Genomic DNA, 18,440 nt, shown 5'->3' with positions numbered 1-18,440 from the left:
CATCCATGCTTTCACCTTAAAAGCGTTGTCTGATCTTGGGACAAAAGTTTGCAGTAACTGTATGTGACTGATGACTGCCGAATCATGAAAGCGTGTGCATCTGCACACTGTCACGATTTTCTGGTAGTCCCTTTAAAAGTGGGCAGCCAAGTGCTGCATGACTGCAATTTGCCTACCTGCAGTCACAAGTTGACTGGATACATTTTGCGTCGCTCAATAGCAGAGAATTGACTGAAGCCAGATTGTCACCATTCCTCCCCTCAGTGATCAAAGCGTGCGGAGCTGTCAGCTGGGTTATTGGCAGCTCAGCCAACCAACCTGGAGTTGGGGCGTGCTGACCTATCCATCTTTCATGTGACAGCTCAGTCATCCAATCTCATACTGGAAGGTTATGTGGTTCTGCAGGTGTTTCCTATTCCTGGTAATTGCTCAGCTAATTAGCTGAGTACCGTAGTTTATCCCAGCACATTACCAGTCTTAGCCTTCTGTTTAGTGGTTTTTTTTGACCAGTCATAATGTGACGCTAGTGGCTACACAGACAAGTCAAGAAGCAGCTTTCTATCTAGTGCTAGTGTTACATTTAGACTGGCTAACAAGCACCACTAAATAGAAGACTAAAGGCCGCTTTACACGCTACAATTTATCTGACGATCTCTTAAACGATGTGACACGCCCACATCGTTGTTACGATTTGCCGAGATCGCACATAGGTCATTTATTTGTGGGCACACGTAACGATCTCACAAACGATGCAACAGTGAGTAGCGATATATTGTTTGACCAAGGCGGTCATTTGGATGTTGTTCGTCATTGGCAGGGTGTCAAATGTACCAATATGTCTGTTGCGATCCAAACGACGAACAATATTTTGAAACTGAACGACGTGTAAACGATCAACGATTTTCAACCTATTTGCGATCGTTCGAAGTCGCACGTAGGTGTCACATGCAACGACGTCGCTAATGATGCCGGATGTGCGTCACGGAAATAGTGACCCCGACGACCTATCGTGAGATAAATTGTAGCGTGTAACGCCGCCTTAAGGCTAGCAGTGCTCTTGGATAAACTGCTCAGATAAGTAACTGATCAATTAGCACTCACCCGACTGACCGCTCAGTGCACCCTGATCATTGAGCGGATGAATCGTTACACAGGAGTCTAATCGTCACATGACTGCCAGCTCACACTCGGAATACCAAGCAACTATGATATTTTGCATACGTTATTGCTAATCTGCAGTCACATAGTGATTATAGACATTTTGCCTCAAGCCTGGACAATCACTTTTGTGACATTTTTGCTATATCTTTTTTCATTTCTCATGCACATAGCTGTATTAGGGTATCTGTACAAGGGGCATCTGGGCAGCTGTGTATTATAGAAGCAGCATGGTGGATGCAAATTTACAAAATTTCATCCCCAGGGTACGGAGATGACCAACTGTGAAAATTAACAGTCACTGTGGATGTAAGATGCGTGAAATGTGTGTTAGCTGTAAACAATTTCTAAAAAGAAATGCAGACCAGATTTTTCACTGTAGAAATCCTGCAGCCGATATTTCCTAAAGGTTCATATACAAAAGGCTCTGATTTGTATTCCATAATAATGCGTAGGACTAAAACTTGTAGACATTCATACTATTCACCTATTCACCAAGATGGGCATTTTTCAGTTTTAAGGTTAATGAATCAGGCGAGGTGCGTAGTGGCATATGCCTCTATGTGCACTTTGCAACAAATCTTATCTTGCCATAATTCATAAACTAAGATTTGTAGCATAAGAAAAGCCAGCGCTCGTCATAAATTGGATGAGTGGGGGTCACCATGCTTCAGCATCACCTGCTTTGTCTCCAAAAGTCAGAAAATTCTTGCACAACCTCGCGTTGCACAAAAGTTTGCAAAATTTCAAAGCTTTTTACTCCAGAAATAAAGCTTTGATGAACGAGGTCTCAGATTCAGGAAATAGATGTAGAAACCTGGCACTCAAGATAAATGTGAATAGTGGTCTTTTATTGAGAAGAACTTGTAGGACCAGAACAGACGTTTTGCTCAAAGACCTTCATCAGTGTGCGTGCAGAGGGTCCTCAGAAGATATAGCAACTTGGCAATTGGCGTAGTCAGTTGCTATATCTTCTGAGGACTCCCTGCACGCACACTGATGAAGGTCTTTCATCGAAACATCTGTGCTTGTGCTGGTCCTACAAGTTCTTCTCAATAAAAGACCACTATTCACATATATTTTGAGTGCCAAGTTTCTACATCTACTTGAAACTGTTTTGGACCCTACTTGAACACCACCCCAGAAGTGCCGTGTGTACCAACTCACTAAGATTCTGGAAATGTCTGACAAGACATTGTAACCTGTAACAGATGTAATACATACAAAGGTATTCCCCCATAGAATATTTTTGTCCGTACAGTGCTGGTATGTCAGCTCAGTTGGTCTCTCATTTAGGACACCTAAACCTGAACGAAAGCCATAAGCTTATACTGTAGTTGGACCTGTTTTACGGTCAGACCTAGGTCAGACTTGATGTCAGGTTTAAGGATGGAGTTTAGTTCATGGAATCATATTTCCCAAAAATGAATGATTGTGCTTTGAAGTTGGCACAAATTGCTTCTTCTGCTTTATGTTCATTATTAAGGAATTACTTCCGAATGAAGGTCAGTAAGTCCCGAGTTACAAAATATGAAATGGGACCATTTCCAGATACTAAATGAAGAATGTCTTTTGTTGCTGCTGTGATTTGAGGGCTTATTTCTCATGTTGGCCACTGTTCAGTCACTTCAGCTCATAGATCAAATTTTGCCCAAAGGCAGTGTTATATGTCAGTGTACCAGGGAGCTTTTGTTATAGTACAAACTATCAACCAACCGTACACATTATGTTCATCAAATAACATGTAAGTTTTGTATTGTACAGCGATACTGTTAATCATGGATAGAAATGTATGGCAGTGTTCCCTTCATATGATGTATACCGTATTTTTCGGACTATAAGGCTATGTGCCCACGGGCGCTCGTACCTGCGGATGTATCCGCAGGTACGAGCGCATGTTTCCCGCAGCTGCCCGCCGGCGTCCGCAGCTATTTTTAGCTGCTAGATTACAGCGGAATAGCTGCGGGAAACATGCGGACATTCATGCGGCTTACCTGCGGACGTCTCGGCCTCTCATCTCCATAGCGGAGGTCCGGGACATCCGCAGGTAATTCTACATGAATAATTGACATGCAATTATACATGCGGATACCTACATCCGCAGCATGGCCGGCAGCCGCACTTTCCGCAGCGTGGACACAGCACTCCCCATGTCCCATAGGATAACATGGGGAGTGACTGTACATGCTAAAACCTGCGGATTTATCTGGAAAATCCAGAAAAATCCGCAGGTTTTCCGCGGCAAAATCCACACAAACAAGCTCCCGTGGGCACATAGCCTTAGACGCACTTTTTCCCCCCCAAATGTTGGGGGAAAGTGGGGGGTGCGTCTTATGGTCTGAATATAGGGCTGCAGGGAATGAGGGTGCTGCGGTGGAGCGGGTCATCGGGGGCACAAGCAGGCTGTAGCAGCCTGCCGTGACCACGTGGACCCGCTCATTTAATATGCACGCCCATCCTCCCGCCCATCACCCCTCAGCGCTGAAGCCAGCACTGACAGGTGGGCGGGATGATGAGCGAGGGATAAACAGCCGGCCCGCATGATCACCCCTGGAAACTGCAGCCTGGAGGGATCATGCTCGGCTGTATTCACTGCCCCCCGCACATCATCATCAGTGCGGGGGGCAGTGAATCAGTACTCATTACTCACCATTCCCCTGCAGCACCGCGATCTCCTCCGGTCTGTGACGGCCAGCAGACTTGCGTGGAGACTAGCGGCGCGCACAGCGATGACGTCATCGCTGTGCACTTGTGTCCTCACGCAGCCGCCGGCACAGACCGGAGGAGATCGCGATGCTGCAGAGGAACGGGGACGGCTCCACTCAGCGGGGCTGCCGCTGACATAGACGGTAAGAGGAGCGGTGCTGCAGGGAGTGAGGTGAGGTAAGGTGAGTATGAACGTTTATTTTTTGTATGTGCCACAGGATGCGGCCATACACCAGGATGATGGTGGTATATGAGCAGGATAGGGGTATATTATGAGCAGCATGGGGAGTATATGAGCAGCATGGGGAGTATATGAGCAGGCTGGGGAGTATATGAGCAGCATGGGGAGTATTTGAGCAGCATGGGGAGTATATGAGCATCATGGGGAGTATATGACCAGGATGGGGAGTATATGAGCAGCATGGGGAGTATATGAGCAGCATGGGGAGTATATGAGCAGCATGGGGAGTATATGAGCAGCATGGGGAGTATATGAGCAGGATGGGGAGTATATGAGCAGGATGGGGAGAATATGAGCAGGATGGGGAGTATATGAGCAGCATGGGAGTATATGAGCAGGATGGGGAGTATATGAGCCGGACATTACCCCATAACAGTGTCAGCAGCAGATCCTCGCCCCATAAGTGTGTCATGACCACATTTTTTGCTTAAAATTTTATTTTCCTATTTTCCTCCTCTAAAACCAGGGTGCGTCTTATGGTCCGGTGCGTCTTATAGTCCGAAAAATACGGTAAGCACTAGGACAGCTACATTTTATCAAGATGTAGAGGATAGATAGAAGATACACATACTGATCGATGGCACTGATCTGTAAACTGTTCCTGTTCTTCAGTCATTTGAATGCCTGTTTACGCACGCCGGCCAAAGTAAAGCAGTATGAGTCCTGCCAAAAATGGTGATTTTTTTTTTTATGCTCCATAAAAGATCAAAAGATCATTTCATTCTATAAACGAGCATTTTACACAGGTGATCGGTAGTCTGGCTACACTCACAGGGTTATGTTTGTAATCTGTAACCACGGAGATATATGGATTTGCATAGGAGCTGTAGACACCCAATGGTACGATATTTTTAGCAAGACTATTTGCATAGATGGTTTATTTTTGATCCCTTGATTAAATAAAATAAAAAAAATTGGCTGCAGAAGTGGGCATATCTTTACACCACAGTTACTTTTAAATTTAGGTTTGCTGTGGCACGAGTAAGGCTACATACACACCTCCGTTGTACTCGCCTACTTTATGGCCCTTTTTTAAACGACCAAGACAGGGACCTATAGAGTTCCACTGATCCCTACATACATCTGTTTTACACATGAATCTGTGCGTCTGATCCATGAAACTTAGAAAATGACCTATCCTCATCCGTTTAGTGGATCAGACGGCCATTAAAGTCTTTGGGGATCCGTTAAAAGAAATGAAAAACAGAATCTGTGCTTCATCCATTTTCAACTGATCCACTTCATCAATGGTTAAAAATAAGTTCAGACATTCTACATCTTTTAGTTTTCAGATGAGAAAAAAAGAGATGCAACCAACACCGATGCAAAACGAGTGAAATATGTGAGAAAAATGATCCGTTTTACACAGATGTAAAAATGGAAACGAATGTGTGAATGTAGCTTTGGATTCTCTTGACCTGTCTATTTTTTGTAAATGTTTAGATTTTTCATTGACTGTTTTGCACTTTTCAGAAATTTTAATTTTGCCGCTATTCACTTGTTCATCCTGGAAACAAATGAAACAGTTGCCATTCTTTTTGCAAATAGGATATGTGCCTTCACAGCCTGACACTGCCAAAAACTGATTAAAAGGGTTGTCCACTAGTAGGACAGCCCCTTCTCAATCGCTAATACTTATACTCACCTTCATTGGTGACGCTGTTCCAACAGTGTCAGACTGGCACTCCTGGGTATCGTGTGACATTATTACTGTATGTCACACGTTCCCTGCAGCCAATCATTGCTGACTTGACTCTTCCTCTTTTAGACAAATCACATACACCCAGAGGAAGTGAGATCTGCTGCTATCTTTTATATGTGAGAGTGAGAGAGTGAAGTAGCCACTGATTGGCTGCAGTAATTGTGTGACATAATGTCATGCGATCCCCAGGAAAGCCAGTGCTGACACCAGTGGAACAGCACTAGCACCAGAGATGGGTATAAGTATTAATATTCTACAAGGAGGAAACATAATGATTGAGAAAGGATTGTCCAAGTACTGGACAACCCCTTTAACAATGTCAGACTGTCTAATGACACAATTGATCGGTAGAATGGTAGCACCAAGTTTCCAAGAGGAATAATAGATGATGGCACAATTGGAATCTCTAGCATGGACGTATACAAGTATTTACTAGACCACACGTCAGGAGTACTCCTCTTTAATTGTCAAGCTCATCCAACCGCTTACATCTATATATTCCTAACTTGTATATTAGTGCTCGACTGACTGTGGCCGGGGCACCAAGAGGAGGCGAATATCCTGCACTAATACCAGGGGAAAATGTGATTCTGCTACGAGGCCAAGAGAGGAGGAGGAATGTGAGGACTACACTGGCTGCTATGAGTGGAAGACTGGAGACTGGTCCAAGGTCAGTAGATTACAAATGTTTCATAGATTCCTTCTTTGCAAAACTTTACATGTGTAACTTAATGAATTTTAAAGTAATAATGCTGAAACAGCAAGTCGTCCTTCTATAAAAGCACATATGTTGCCTATTAAATGTGAAGAACACTGACATCACTGATAGCCCTAAGGAAAGGATTCACAATACCTAATTCTTAATTAGTTGTTAGGTCCCTTGCTGTGAACCAACTTCCTGATCCAAAAGTGTATTGATTTCAGATATCTGCTATTATCAGTGCATCACTTATTAAGAACATTGGAATAATTCTTAACTACAGGCACATGAATACTACAGTCAGTGAGCAGTAGCTTTTATTATACTGCACAGAGTGTAAAGTATTTGTTATGAGGTTTTCCACATGTGTATTTCTTTTTTATTGACTCTTTGTTCTATGGGAATGTTTACTTTTATACCAGTGGTGTCCCATTTTCACCCTATTTTCCATTTGCAGTGCTCTTCCACATGTGGGAAAGGTTTGCAGTCTCGTGTAGTACAGTGTATGCACAAGGTAACTGGCCGTCACGGAAGTGAATGTTCCTTCTTGTCCAAGCCAGTGGCCTACAGGCAATGTCACCAAGAAGCCTGTAATGAAAAAATGAATGCCAACACCATCACGTCTCCCAGACTCGGTTAGTGATATGGAAAGATTCTTATTGTTGCTTGGTTGTTAAGTTGATGTAGGCATAATGGAAAATGATGTTTAATTCGGTCTCACAGTGCAGTGGATTATACCTATCAGTGGTATCGTTGTAACCGTACTGACACGAAGAATAAAGATGGCTTCTCACTTTTACCACACGGTGAACAGCATTTTGTTGTTCCTTCTGCCTCCCAAAAATTGGAATAGAAAGCGATCAAAAATGTTATGTGCCCAAAAATGGTACAATGAGAAACGTCAACTCATCCCACAAAAAATAAGCCCTCACATGACACTGTCGGCATAAATATAGAGAAATTAAAGCTATAATCGCATCAACCCAAAGAATAAAGCTGTCTAAGCACTTATATCACATAGTGAACATAAGAATTAAATGGAACCAAATCTTGCCTTGCTGTTGATTTTTTTCATTCTGCCTCTCAAAGATAGCAGTATGGCTTGGCTCTTATCCTGCACTCTACGCAGGACGCTTACATTGGGGTTTCCATGTAAATCTCTGAAATACGAAGTTCAGACAACATCACCAACAGAAGATTCCCTATAATGAGGCAGGAGTCACTTTAACCTGTGTCTGGCCTATGATCTGGCAGTGTTTGTCTTTTTAAGCACACAAAATCGCAGTCGGCCACGGCTTTGTGCACCTTTGAAAAGAAGGTGCTTAACAGAGACCAGATGGAGTCCAGAATAACTCTGCTGCCTCAAATGAATAAATACCCTTTTGGGTTTCATCTAAATTACGTCATTTAGAGATTTAGATGGAAACACCCAATGGAGGTGCTCGGCTTAGATCACAGGATAAATGTGATCCAAAATGTTATGTAAAATGTTGCCAATAAAAGCTTCAACTCAATCCACAAAAAAAGTAAGTCCCCACTCAGGTCAATGGAAATAAAGGGGCTTCAACATTACTGGTAGTAGAAAAGGCTTGAGAAAAGCTCTATGGCTCCCCCAAAAGAAATCCTGCAAATTCTGAGCTTTCAAATTCAAATACTGTACCCATTTTCCTTCTGAGCCCCACAGTCTGGAAATACCACATAGAGCATCCAAATGTTTGGCATTTCTGTAGCAAGAAGAGCATGCTTAATTGTCATGGTGCATGTCTCCAGTAGTACAAGCTGGACCCAATGTATGGGACTACAATGTACGGGCACTACAATGGCAGATTTTCAACAAATGGAGTCAAAATCGCCTGTACACCTGTAGTTAACTTTCATGAGCGGTGTAATTTACAAAATAGAGGCACTTGAGGCGGATTTTGCTCTTCTGGCACTTAGGTGGTCTATATATGGAGTCTGCAAAGTATTCTAGGAAATATTGTGCTCCAATAGTCAAATAGTGCTCCTTTCCTCCTGAGTCTCACCATGTGGCTAAGCAGTACTGTACAGCCACATGTGGGCTATTGCCATGTTCAGCAGAAAGTGTGACAAATTTTGGTACTCTTCATACTTATTTCCCCATGTAAAAATGTAAAATTTAGGGCTAAAACAAAGTTTTTGTTTAAAAAATCTAATTACCTTTTCTTCAGTGCATAATGGTATAAAATTCTGTGACACACTCCTAGATTAATTCATTGAGAGGTGTAGTTTGTAAAATGAGGCCCTTATAGGGGGTACTGCTGTTCTGGCAACTCAGGGTTTCTTTCAGTGGGTCATGGCACCCCCAAACCATAACAGCAAAATCTTCTCTGTAATCTGATGCTCCTTCCCTTTTGAGCTTTCCACTCTGCCTGAAATGTAGTTCCCAATTTCATGTAGGGTCAATTATGGGGGGGTTCTGCTGTTCTGGTACCTCAGTAACTCTGCCAATGGGACATGGTACCTGCAAACAATTCCAGCAAAATCTAAACTCCAATATGGCTCTTCTTCCCTTCCAAGCTTTGCACAGTGCCTCAAAAGTAGTTTTCAACCATAGGAGAAATTAAAGTACTCAGGAAAAATTGCATAACAAATTGTACTATTCATTTTCTCCTTGTACTCTTTTGAATATTAAAAAAAATGGGGCAAAAGCAACATTTTAGTAGAAAAAATGGTAATTTTTCATTTACTCAGCCCGATGTTATACAATTCTGTGAATCACATGTGGGTTAAAAATGCCCACTACACCCCGTGTTGAATTCCTAAAGAGGTGCAGTTCCTAAAATGGGGTCACTTGTGGGGGTTTCTGCGGTTTTGGCATGTCATGGTCTCTTCAAATGTGACGTTGCATCTGCAATCTATTCAAGCCAAAATTGCACTCTAGAATTTAATTGGTGCTCATTCCATACCGAGCCCTGCCGTGCGCCCAAGCAGTAGTTTTCCCACCACATATGGAATATAGAATGAACTCATGAGAAATTGCACATCAAATTGTACTGTCTATTTTCTTCTGTTGAACTGAAAAATGTGGAGCTGAAGCAACATTTTTGAATGAAAAAATGTTTTTTTCATCTTCACGGTTCAACATTATAAAATTCAGTGAAGCACTTGTGAGTTTAAGGTGCTCACCACACCTCTAAATAAATTCCATGAGGAGCATAGTTTTCATAGTGGGGTCACCTATGGGTTTCCACTGTTTAGCCACATCGACGGCTCTGCAAATTCAACACGGCATCCAATTTTGCGTTCCAAAAATCCAAATGGCGCACCTTCTCTTCTGAGTCCTGCCGTGTGCCTAAATACTAGGTTTTCATCACATATGGGGTATCAATGTACTCAGGAGAAATTGCACAACAAATTGTATGGTCCAATTTCTCCTCTTACCCTTGTGAAAATGCTACATTTCAGGTTAAAGCAACAGTTTTGTGGTAAAAAATACATTTTAATTGTTTCCTTCTACATTGTTTTAATTCCTTGAATGTGCTTTTGAGAACTTTGAGGGGTGCAGTTTTTAAAATACTGCCACTTGGGGTATTTTCTGGCATGAAGAACCCTCAAATGTGATGTGGTCCCTAAAAAAAAAATTGGTTTGTAAATCTTGTTTAGAAAAATGGAAAATTGCGGATATTTTTTTTCTTTACTAAGTTTAAAGGGTTAACGGGAACCTGTCAGCAGATTTGGGGCCTATAAGCTGTGGCCACCACCAGTGGGCTCTTATATACAGCATTCTAACAGTCTGTAAATAAGAGCCCAGGCCGCTGTGTAGAACGTAAAAATTACTTTATAATACTTACCTAAACGGTCCCTGCGGTGCAGTTGGGTCATATGTGTGTCTCAGTTTTCCGGTGCTGCCGCCTCCTCTTTCGACCATCTTTGTCGTCTGTCTTCTGAAGCCGAGGTGCATGACATGTCCTATGTCATCCACACTCGCCAGCATTGAGGTCCCGCGCAGACGCACTACAATACTTTGATCTGCTCTGCTCAGAGCAGATCAAAGTGCGCCTGCGCAGGACTTCAATGCCAGTGCAATGCGGTCACTTCGCTATGCCATATTTCGGTCAGAACTGAAAACATAGGTGCACCTGCGCAGGTGACGTCATCCACATCGCTAGGCAATCTCACCCCTGCACACAGAACTCACTGATTTCCACAGGTGCACCTATGTTTTTGGCTCTGTCCGCAATAGGGTAGAGCGAAGTGTGCCTGTGCGAGCTGGGAATGTGTCTGTACAAGTGCAAGAATTTGCGCAACTACGTGGATGGCGCCGGATGCATCGTCCATGTCAATCAGCACGAGAGGACGGCGAAAGGAGGAACAGGAGGCGCAGATTAGGATGCCCATCGGACTGGAACGGGCACTTTACATACATCGCAGGAGATTTCATAAAGATATCATGGGGTAATGTGCACCTTTTATAGAATGCAGCACAGGCGCTGCTTAAGGTGGTAGTTTTAGTTTATTTAGAAGGCCACAATCTGGAGACTGGTTCCCTTTACCTATTTTGTGTGCAGTAGTTGCCTGGTTTATTAAAAGTTAGAAAACTGCAAAGTTTAAATTTTTTGGAAAAAAATATATTTTTATTTCCGATATTTTCACAAATAAACACAAAAATTATCAACTGAAATTTACAACTAACACGAAATGCAGAATTGAAAAAATCGGCCTGGTTAGGAAGGTGAGAACAGGCTCAGGGGTCAAGGAATTAATCTACTCATATCAAAGTTGTACAAACACCTTTATTAGGAAAAAAAACCACAAAAACTGCATGTTTTTCCTGATGAAGCAGTTTGTTCAACTCTGAAATGTGTAGAATAATAAAACTACTCTTTTGATGAACACTATCATCGCCATCGGATATCTTCTTGACCAGCAGCACAGCAGATTTATCTGTATATCTCTTTTTACTATTGTAACTATTGGAAGTAGCAATACTAAAAGTCAATAACAACCATTTAATGGGCCTTACCACATGACTTAGGATAAAAAGCCAAACCAATTTGCAGGCACCTGTATCTGGGTTTTTGCCTCTCATCAGTGCAAAGTAGGAAAGGTAATTTAGCTGGGCGAGAGGCTTCTGACTTTCTCCTCGTGAAGAGCGCCAAGTCAGTGTAGAGAGACTTATAGGCCATTTAATGTTCCACCTGGAATTTACATATAAACTGTGTGCAGAATTATTAGGCAAATGAGTATTTTGATCACATGATAATTTTTATACATGTTGTCCTACTCCAAGCTGTATAGACTTGAGAGCCAACTACCAATTAAGTAAATCCAGTGATGTGCATCTCTGTAATGAGGAGGGGTGTGGTGTAATGACATCAAGACCCTATATAAGGTGTACTTAATTATTAGGCAACTTCCTTTCCTTTTGGCAAAAAGGGTCAGAAGAGAGATTTGACGGGCTCTGAAAAGTCCAAAATTGTGAGATGTCTTGCAGAGGGATGCAGCAGTCTTGAAATTGCCAAACTTTTGAAGCGTGATCACCGAACAATCAAGCGTTTCATGGCAATAGCCAACAGGGTCGCAAGAAGCGTATTGGGCAAAAAGGCACAAAATAACTGCCAATGAATTGAGGAAAATTAAGCGTGAAGCTGCCAAGATGCCATTTGCCACCAGTTTGGTCATATTTCAGAGCTGCAACATTACTGGAGTATCAAAAAGCACAAGGTGTGCCATACTCGGGGACATGGCCAAGGTAAGGAAGGCTGAAAAACGACCACCTTTGAACAAGAAACATAAGATAAAACGTCAAGACTAGGCCAAGAAATACCTTAAGATTGATTTTTCAAAGGTTTTATGGACTGATGAAATGAGAGTGACTCTTGATGGGCCAGATGGATGGGCCAGAGGCTGGATCAGTAGAGGGCAGAGAGCTTGACTCCGACTCAAATGCCAGCAAGGTGGAGGTGGGGTACTGGTATGGGCTGATATCATCAAAGATGAACTCGTGGGACCTTTTGGGGTTGAGGATGGAGTGAAGCTCAACTCCCAGACCTACTGCCAGTTTCTGGAAGACAATTTCTTCAAGCAGTGGTACAGGAAGAAGTCGGTATCGTTCAAGAAAAACATGATTTTCATGCAGGGCAATGCTCCATCACATGCATCCAACTACTCCACAGAGTGGCTGGCCAGTAAAGGTCTAAAAGATGAAAAAATAATGACATGGCCCCCTTGTTCACCTGATCTGAACCCCATAGAGAACCTGTGGTCCCTCATACAATGTGAGATCTACAGGGAGGGAAAACAGTACACCTCTCGGATCAGTGTCTGGAGGCTGTGGTGGCTGCTGCATGTAATATTGATCGTAAACAGATCAAGAAACTAATAGAATCTATGGATGGTAGGCTGTTGAGTGTCATCATAAAGAAAGGTGGCTATATTGGTCACTAATTTTTTGGGGTTTTGTTTTTGCATGTCAGAAATGTTTATTTCAAAATTTTGTGCTGTTATATTTGTTTACCTGGTGAAAATAAACAAGTGAGATGGGAATATATTTGGTCTTTATTAAGTTGCCTAATAATTTTGCACAGTAATAGTTACCTGCAAAAACAGATATCCTGCTAAGATAGCCAAATCTATAAAAAAAAACACTCCAACTTCCAAAAATATTAAGCTTTGATATTTATGAGTCTTTTGGGTTGATTGAGAACATAGTTGTTGATCAATAATAAAACAATTCTCTAAAATACAACTTGCCTAATAATTCTGCACACGGTGTATATATTTAAATTCCCAAGGAAAGGTAGCATGGTCTATAAGTCTCCAAATCCACAAGGAGAAAGTTTACCTCTATTACACTATAACGGTCAGTACTGTTTGGGCATCCTGTGGTTATGGGTCTCTAATGCCCATGCATTACTGTATTGACTATACTGCTATATATGAAATAGTATAATGGGCAAACTTGGCAAGCTCCCGCTACTTTCAAGTCACAATGGATTATTTGGGTACATTCACAAGTAGTGGACATGCTGCAGATTTTCCATCCAAATTTGTGGGCAGAAAACGCAGAATGAAATACAGTTGCAACAAAGTGGATGAGCTCTTAATAGTCCTCACCCACAGGCTCTGGAAATATCTAATTGGACATGTGGTGCAGATTTATCCGCAGCTTGTCAACTTTTTCTGCTGATGTTCTCCACAGAAGTCACACTTTGTAAATTTGTGGCAAATCTTCGATTTGTAAATATTTTGACTGTTTTGCCAAAATCTGTAAACGATTTATTTCCCCCTACCATTTGGTCATAACTTAAGGCTGCATTCATGTGAGGGTATTACATAGACAAACATCGGATAGCCCTTGGACCAATTTGGAGTAATGTTATACTATGGGGCAATTCCAACCAGCGCATTTTTTTTTAAGCCAATTCGACATTAGAATAAAATGGTAGTATGGTGCGATTGGCAGAGCATGTCAGAGGGCGCGCACCCATACAAGTCTATGGGTGCATGCAAAACATCTCTGATGTCATCCAAGTGCAACTGATGAACTGAATTTTTATTTTATTTTAGACAAGGGAGAAGATGGAGAAATTAAGTTCTCCATGTTCTCCTCACCAGTGCTCTGATTCCTGAATGACACTCGGCTCACGCTCTGATCAGTTATTACCATATTCGATCCGATTCTCTTGGCAGAGGAAATCATCGCTCATCTGATCGCAGCGTAAATGTGATTTAATGCGGCACAACTAAGCGCCAATAAACGTAAACATTAATTCTTAATAGTACTGGAGCTTTGGGCTTTTGATAATGAATTTGGATATAATATACCTTTGTTTTTCTTACAGCGGCTCTGACCTACAAATGTACAGGCGACCAATGGACAGTGTACTGCAGAGTCGTACGAGAAAAAAATCTGTGTCAGGATATGAGGTGGTACCAGCGCTGCTGCCAGACATGCAGGGACTTCTACGCTACCAAGCTGCAGCCACAAAGCTAGTGACCCACAGCACTGGCCACAGCATTGCCACACCGGACAGCAGTGCTACAATCTGCAAAACGAGACTTGAACACAATGGTGCTGGGTAATGATAACAGGGGGCCGTGTCTGCGGATCTCAAAGCACAGAACGAGTGTCACATACTCTATATACTGCTCAGCTTGTTCTTCTGCGTCATTGATTGCCTCCTGGATGTTTATCATTATAAATGACTTAATCTGGATTATGCAAACATGTTCTCAGGCAAATCAATCAGACTGGAGAAACTGTGATATATTTTAGTGGTTTGCCCAAAAATGTAAAAAAAAAAATATAAAACAAAACAAAGCCATGCAAAATGACATTCTTTTATGAGTGCCAGTTGCACAATGAGGTTATCTGCAATCAGCAGCTGTAAAGTGGTGGCTGACATGAAGCCTTGTCCGTACTATGGTGCTTAGTGAGTAATGAATATTCGCACACATGAGCAAACTGATGACAGCTATCTGTGTAGCAAATGCTACATGTCAGTGTTTTTTTTGTTTGTTTGTTTTTTTACGTACCAATAAATCCACCAGGTTCTTTTGTTCTGTAAAGCAATGTTACAGCTATTGTATAATGTGAATATAGGGACACCGCGCGCTATGTATCTCACTTGTAACGTGCCAGAAGAAAATCAGTGTCTACTAGAAATACACCACTCGTGCTCTTCTTTTCCTCATCACGTATAAGATGGCATACTTTGCAGTTTGTGTAACTTTTAAAAGGAACGGTTTCTTTACTAATGGTGCTTCTTTGTATCCGAAATCGTCAAGAACAAGGGACAAGTATCTATTTAAGCCCTCGATCAGTTATTTTGCTGCATTCGTTTATGCAGCGTTACTACAGAGGGCATTTTTACTATTTTTTTTTATTTCTACTGGTTAAAACATGTAGAATCTAGAGGTGACCCTATGTCATTGATCATTTATGAATCCCCTTAAAACTGGAGAAACCCAGCATTTAAGGGGTCATTCAGGATTTAAAAATAAGATTAGAAGCAAATGTGTTAAAATGATAAATTAAAGCACAGACGCACAGTATATCCTTGGCATGGCTGAGCAGTTTAGTGCACGATCCTACTAGCTTTTTCTCCATCTATCCATCATTCTATGAATCCTGTAAAGCCAGAGCTGTCAAACAAGGAAGACATGGTCGGGCGTAGATAGATGGCAAACAAGTAGGTAGGAGAGTGCACTAAACTGTTAGGCCACACCATGGGTGCACCGAGCATCTGTGCTTGGTTTGAATAGTCGTTTTGTGCTTAACCATGGAAGAATTGGTTATTTTAACCCCTCCTTCCGCTCTTCTTCTTAATCCTGGACTATTATATTTATAGAAAACACTACATTATTATAATTGTAGATGCAAATATGTGGTTGTCATTATAGTGTGTTTGTTTCATTTCAGAAAATGCACTAGATTGTGACTGGCAATGGGCACAGCAGAATTGTGTTCATACCACTATTATTTTATGTTCCCTTTAAGAACCGGATCACTGTTCTCCATCCTTGTGTTTATTGCTTATATACTTTGAGGTTTGTCTTTTTTTTTTTTTTTTTTTTATTTGACAGGTGGAAAGTCTTCCACAGCTCCTGTCTCATGGACCCTTTGTGACTTTTGAGGGTTCTTCAAAATTTGGATATTGATACTTGGATATTGTTTCAGCTTCTATGTACTGTATATCGTTTTGTGTAATATATATATATACATATATAGTATGTGCGTATGTATGTACAGTCATGGCCAAAAGTTTTGAGAATGACACCAAAATTATATTTTCACATGATCTGTTGCCCTCTGGTTTTTAATTGTGTTTGTCTGATGTTTACATCACATACAGAAATATAATTGCAATCATATTATGAGTACCAAAAGGTTATATTGACAGAATGAGTTAATGCAGCAAGTCAATATTTGCAGTGTTGACCCTTCTTCTTCAGGACCTCTGCAATTCTCCCTGGCATGCTCTCAATCAACTTCTGGACCAAATCCTGACTGATAGCTGTCCATTCTTGCATAAGCAATGCTTGCATTTTGCCAGAATTTGTTGGTTTTTGTTTGTCCGCCCGTCTCTTGATGATTGCCCACAAGTTCTCAATCGGATTAAGATCTGGGGAGTTTCCAGGCTATGGACCCAAAATCTCTATGTTTTGTTCCATGAGCCATTTAGTGATCACCTTTGCTTTATGGCAAGGTGCTCCATCATGCTGGAAAAGGCATTGTTCGGCGCCAAACTGCTCTTGGACAGTTGGGAGAAGTTGCTCTTGGAGGACATTCTGGTACCATTCTTTATTCATGGCTGTGTTTTTAGGCAAGACTGTGAGTGGTGCGATTCCCTTGGCTGAGAAGCAACCCCACACATGAATCGTTTCAGGATGCTTAACAGTTGGCATGAGATAAGACTGGTGGTAGCGCTCACCTCTTCTTCTCCTAATAAGCTATTTTCCAGACGTCCCAAACAATCGAAAAGGGGATTCATCTGAGAAAATGACTTTACCCCAGTCCTCAGCAGTCCACTCCCTGTACCTTTTGCAGAATATCAGTCGGTCCCTGATGTTTTTTCTGAGAGAAGTGGTTTCTTTGCTGCTCTCCTTGAAACCAGGCCTTGCTCAAGCAATCTCCGCCTCACAGTGCGTGCAGAAGCACTCACACCAGCCTGCTGCCATTGCTGAGCTAGCTCGGCACTGCTGGTAGTCCGATCCCACAGCTGAAACAGTTTTAAGATACGGTCCTGGCGTTTGCTGGTCCTTCTTGGGCGCCCTGGAGCCTTTTTGGCAACAATGGAAGCTCTCTCCTTGAAGTTCTTGATGATGCGATAGATTGTTGACTGAGGTGCAATCTTTGTAGCTGCGATACTCTTCTCTGTTAGGCCATTTTTGTGCAGAGCAATGATGGCTGCACGTGTTTCTTTAGAGATAACCTTGGTTAACTGAAGAGAAACAATGATACCAAGCACCCGCCTCCTTTTAAAGTGTTCAGTGGTGTCATTCTTACTTAATCATGACTGATTGATCGCCAGCCCTGTCCTCATCAACACCCACACCTGTGTTAATGGAACAATCACTAAAACAATGTTAGCTGCTCCTTTTAAGGCAGGAATGCAATGATGTTGAAATGTGTTTTGGGGGTTGAAGTTCATTTTCTTAGCCAATATTGACTTTGCAAGTAATTGCTGTTAAGCTGTTCACTATTTATGACATTCTGGTGTGTATGCAAATTGCCATTAGAAAAACTTGAGTAGTAGACTTTGTAAAAATTAATATTTGTAGCATTCTCAAAACTTTTGGCCATGACTGTGTGTCTGTGTGTATGTATGTATGTATATATATATATATATATATATATATATACACACCATTTTATATTCCGTCCTCATATTGTAGCAGAATACAAACATATTGGAGCTTATAATAAAGACACAAAGGACTTCAGTTATAAAATACCTCCAAAGTGCAGCTGATGATCCACCGTCGGCTGGGGCTACAAGGAGACTTTGGCCTTAGCACATGTACCAACTAGAAAATTGCAAAAACCAACATCCCACTGATTCAGATTTTTTGAGACTTGCTTGTTGCGGTATCTAGTGGGTCGCACTTGTATTATGCTGTGATGTGATGGCAGTGTACAGTGATCTTTTGCTGAGCAAACTGTGTCCTGGCCAAAGTCGCCTTGTAGCCTCAGCCTAAACTGTGTCGTCATCAGTCGTAAGAATCTGTATCCCGTATCTGTGCTGTGGCTTCATAGAGGCATGGCATAGGAGGAGAGTTATTGGGTCGGAGGGGACGGCCATTCAACTGCTCCCTACAACCATCTCTGATGGATCTTGCTGTATACAGAAGCTGTGTAGATCTACTGTATCCCAGTGGTGGCTGCATGTAGCAAGTATTATATCACCTTATTTTTTTAAGCATTACTCTAGTGTATTATTATTTTTCAGATTTCTAGGTGCACACTT

The 18,440-nt window shown here is 41.9% G+C and overlaps 1 protein-coding gene across 1 annotated transcript in view; it reads left to right on the top strand.

Moving 5' to 3' along the window:
- Positions 1 to 14,935, top strand: part of ADAMTS17 (ADAM metallopeptidase with thrombospondin type 1 motif 17) — a 398,711-nt gene extending 383,776 nt beyond the window's left edge. The window contains exons 22-24 of the mRNA XM_075342840.1: positions 6,325 to 6,477; positions 6,965 to 7,142; positions 14,313 to 14,935. Of these exons, the coding sequence (XP_075198955.1) occupies positions 6,325 to 6,477; positions 6,965 to 7,142; positions 14,313 to 14,464 (483 nt within the window). The 3' untranslated portion in view covers positions 14,465 to 14,935. The remainder of the gene's footprint in view (positions 1 to 6,324; positions 6,478 to 6,964; positions 7,143 to 14,312) is intronic.
- Positions 14,936 to 18,440: the final 3,505 nt, after the last annotated feature.

The sequence above is a fragment of the Anomaloglossus baeobatrachus genome, chromosome 4 (genome assembly GCF_048569485.1).
Source record: "Anomaloglossus baeobatrachus isolate aAnoBae1 chromosome 4, aAnoBae1.hap1, whole genome shotgun sequence".
In the NCBI taxonomy this organism is placed as follows: domain Eukaryota; kingdom Metazoa; phylum Chordata; class Amphibia; order Anura; family Aromobatidae; genus Anomaloglossus; species Anomaloglossus baeobatrachus.
This window is presented reverse-complemented; position numbering and strand designations above follow the sequence as displayed.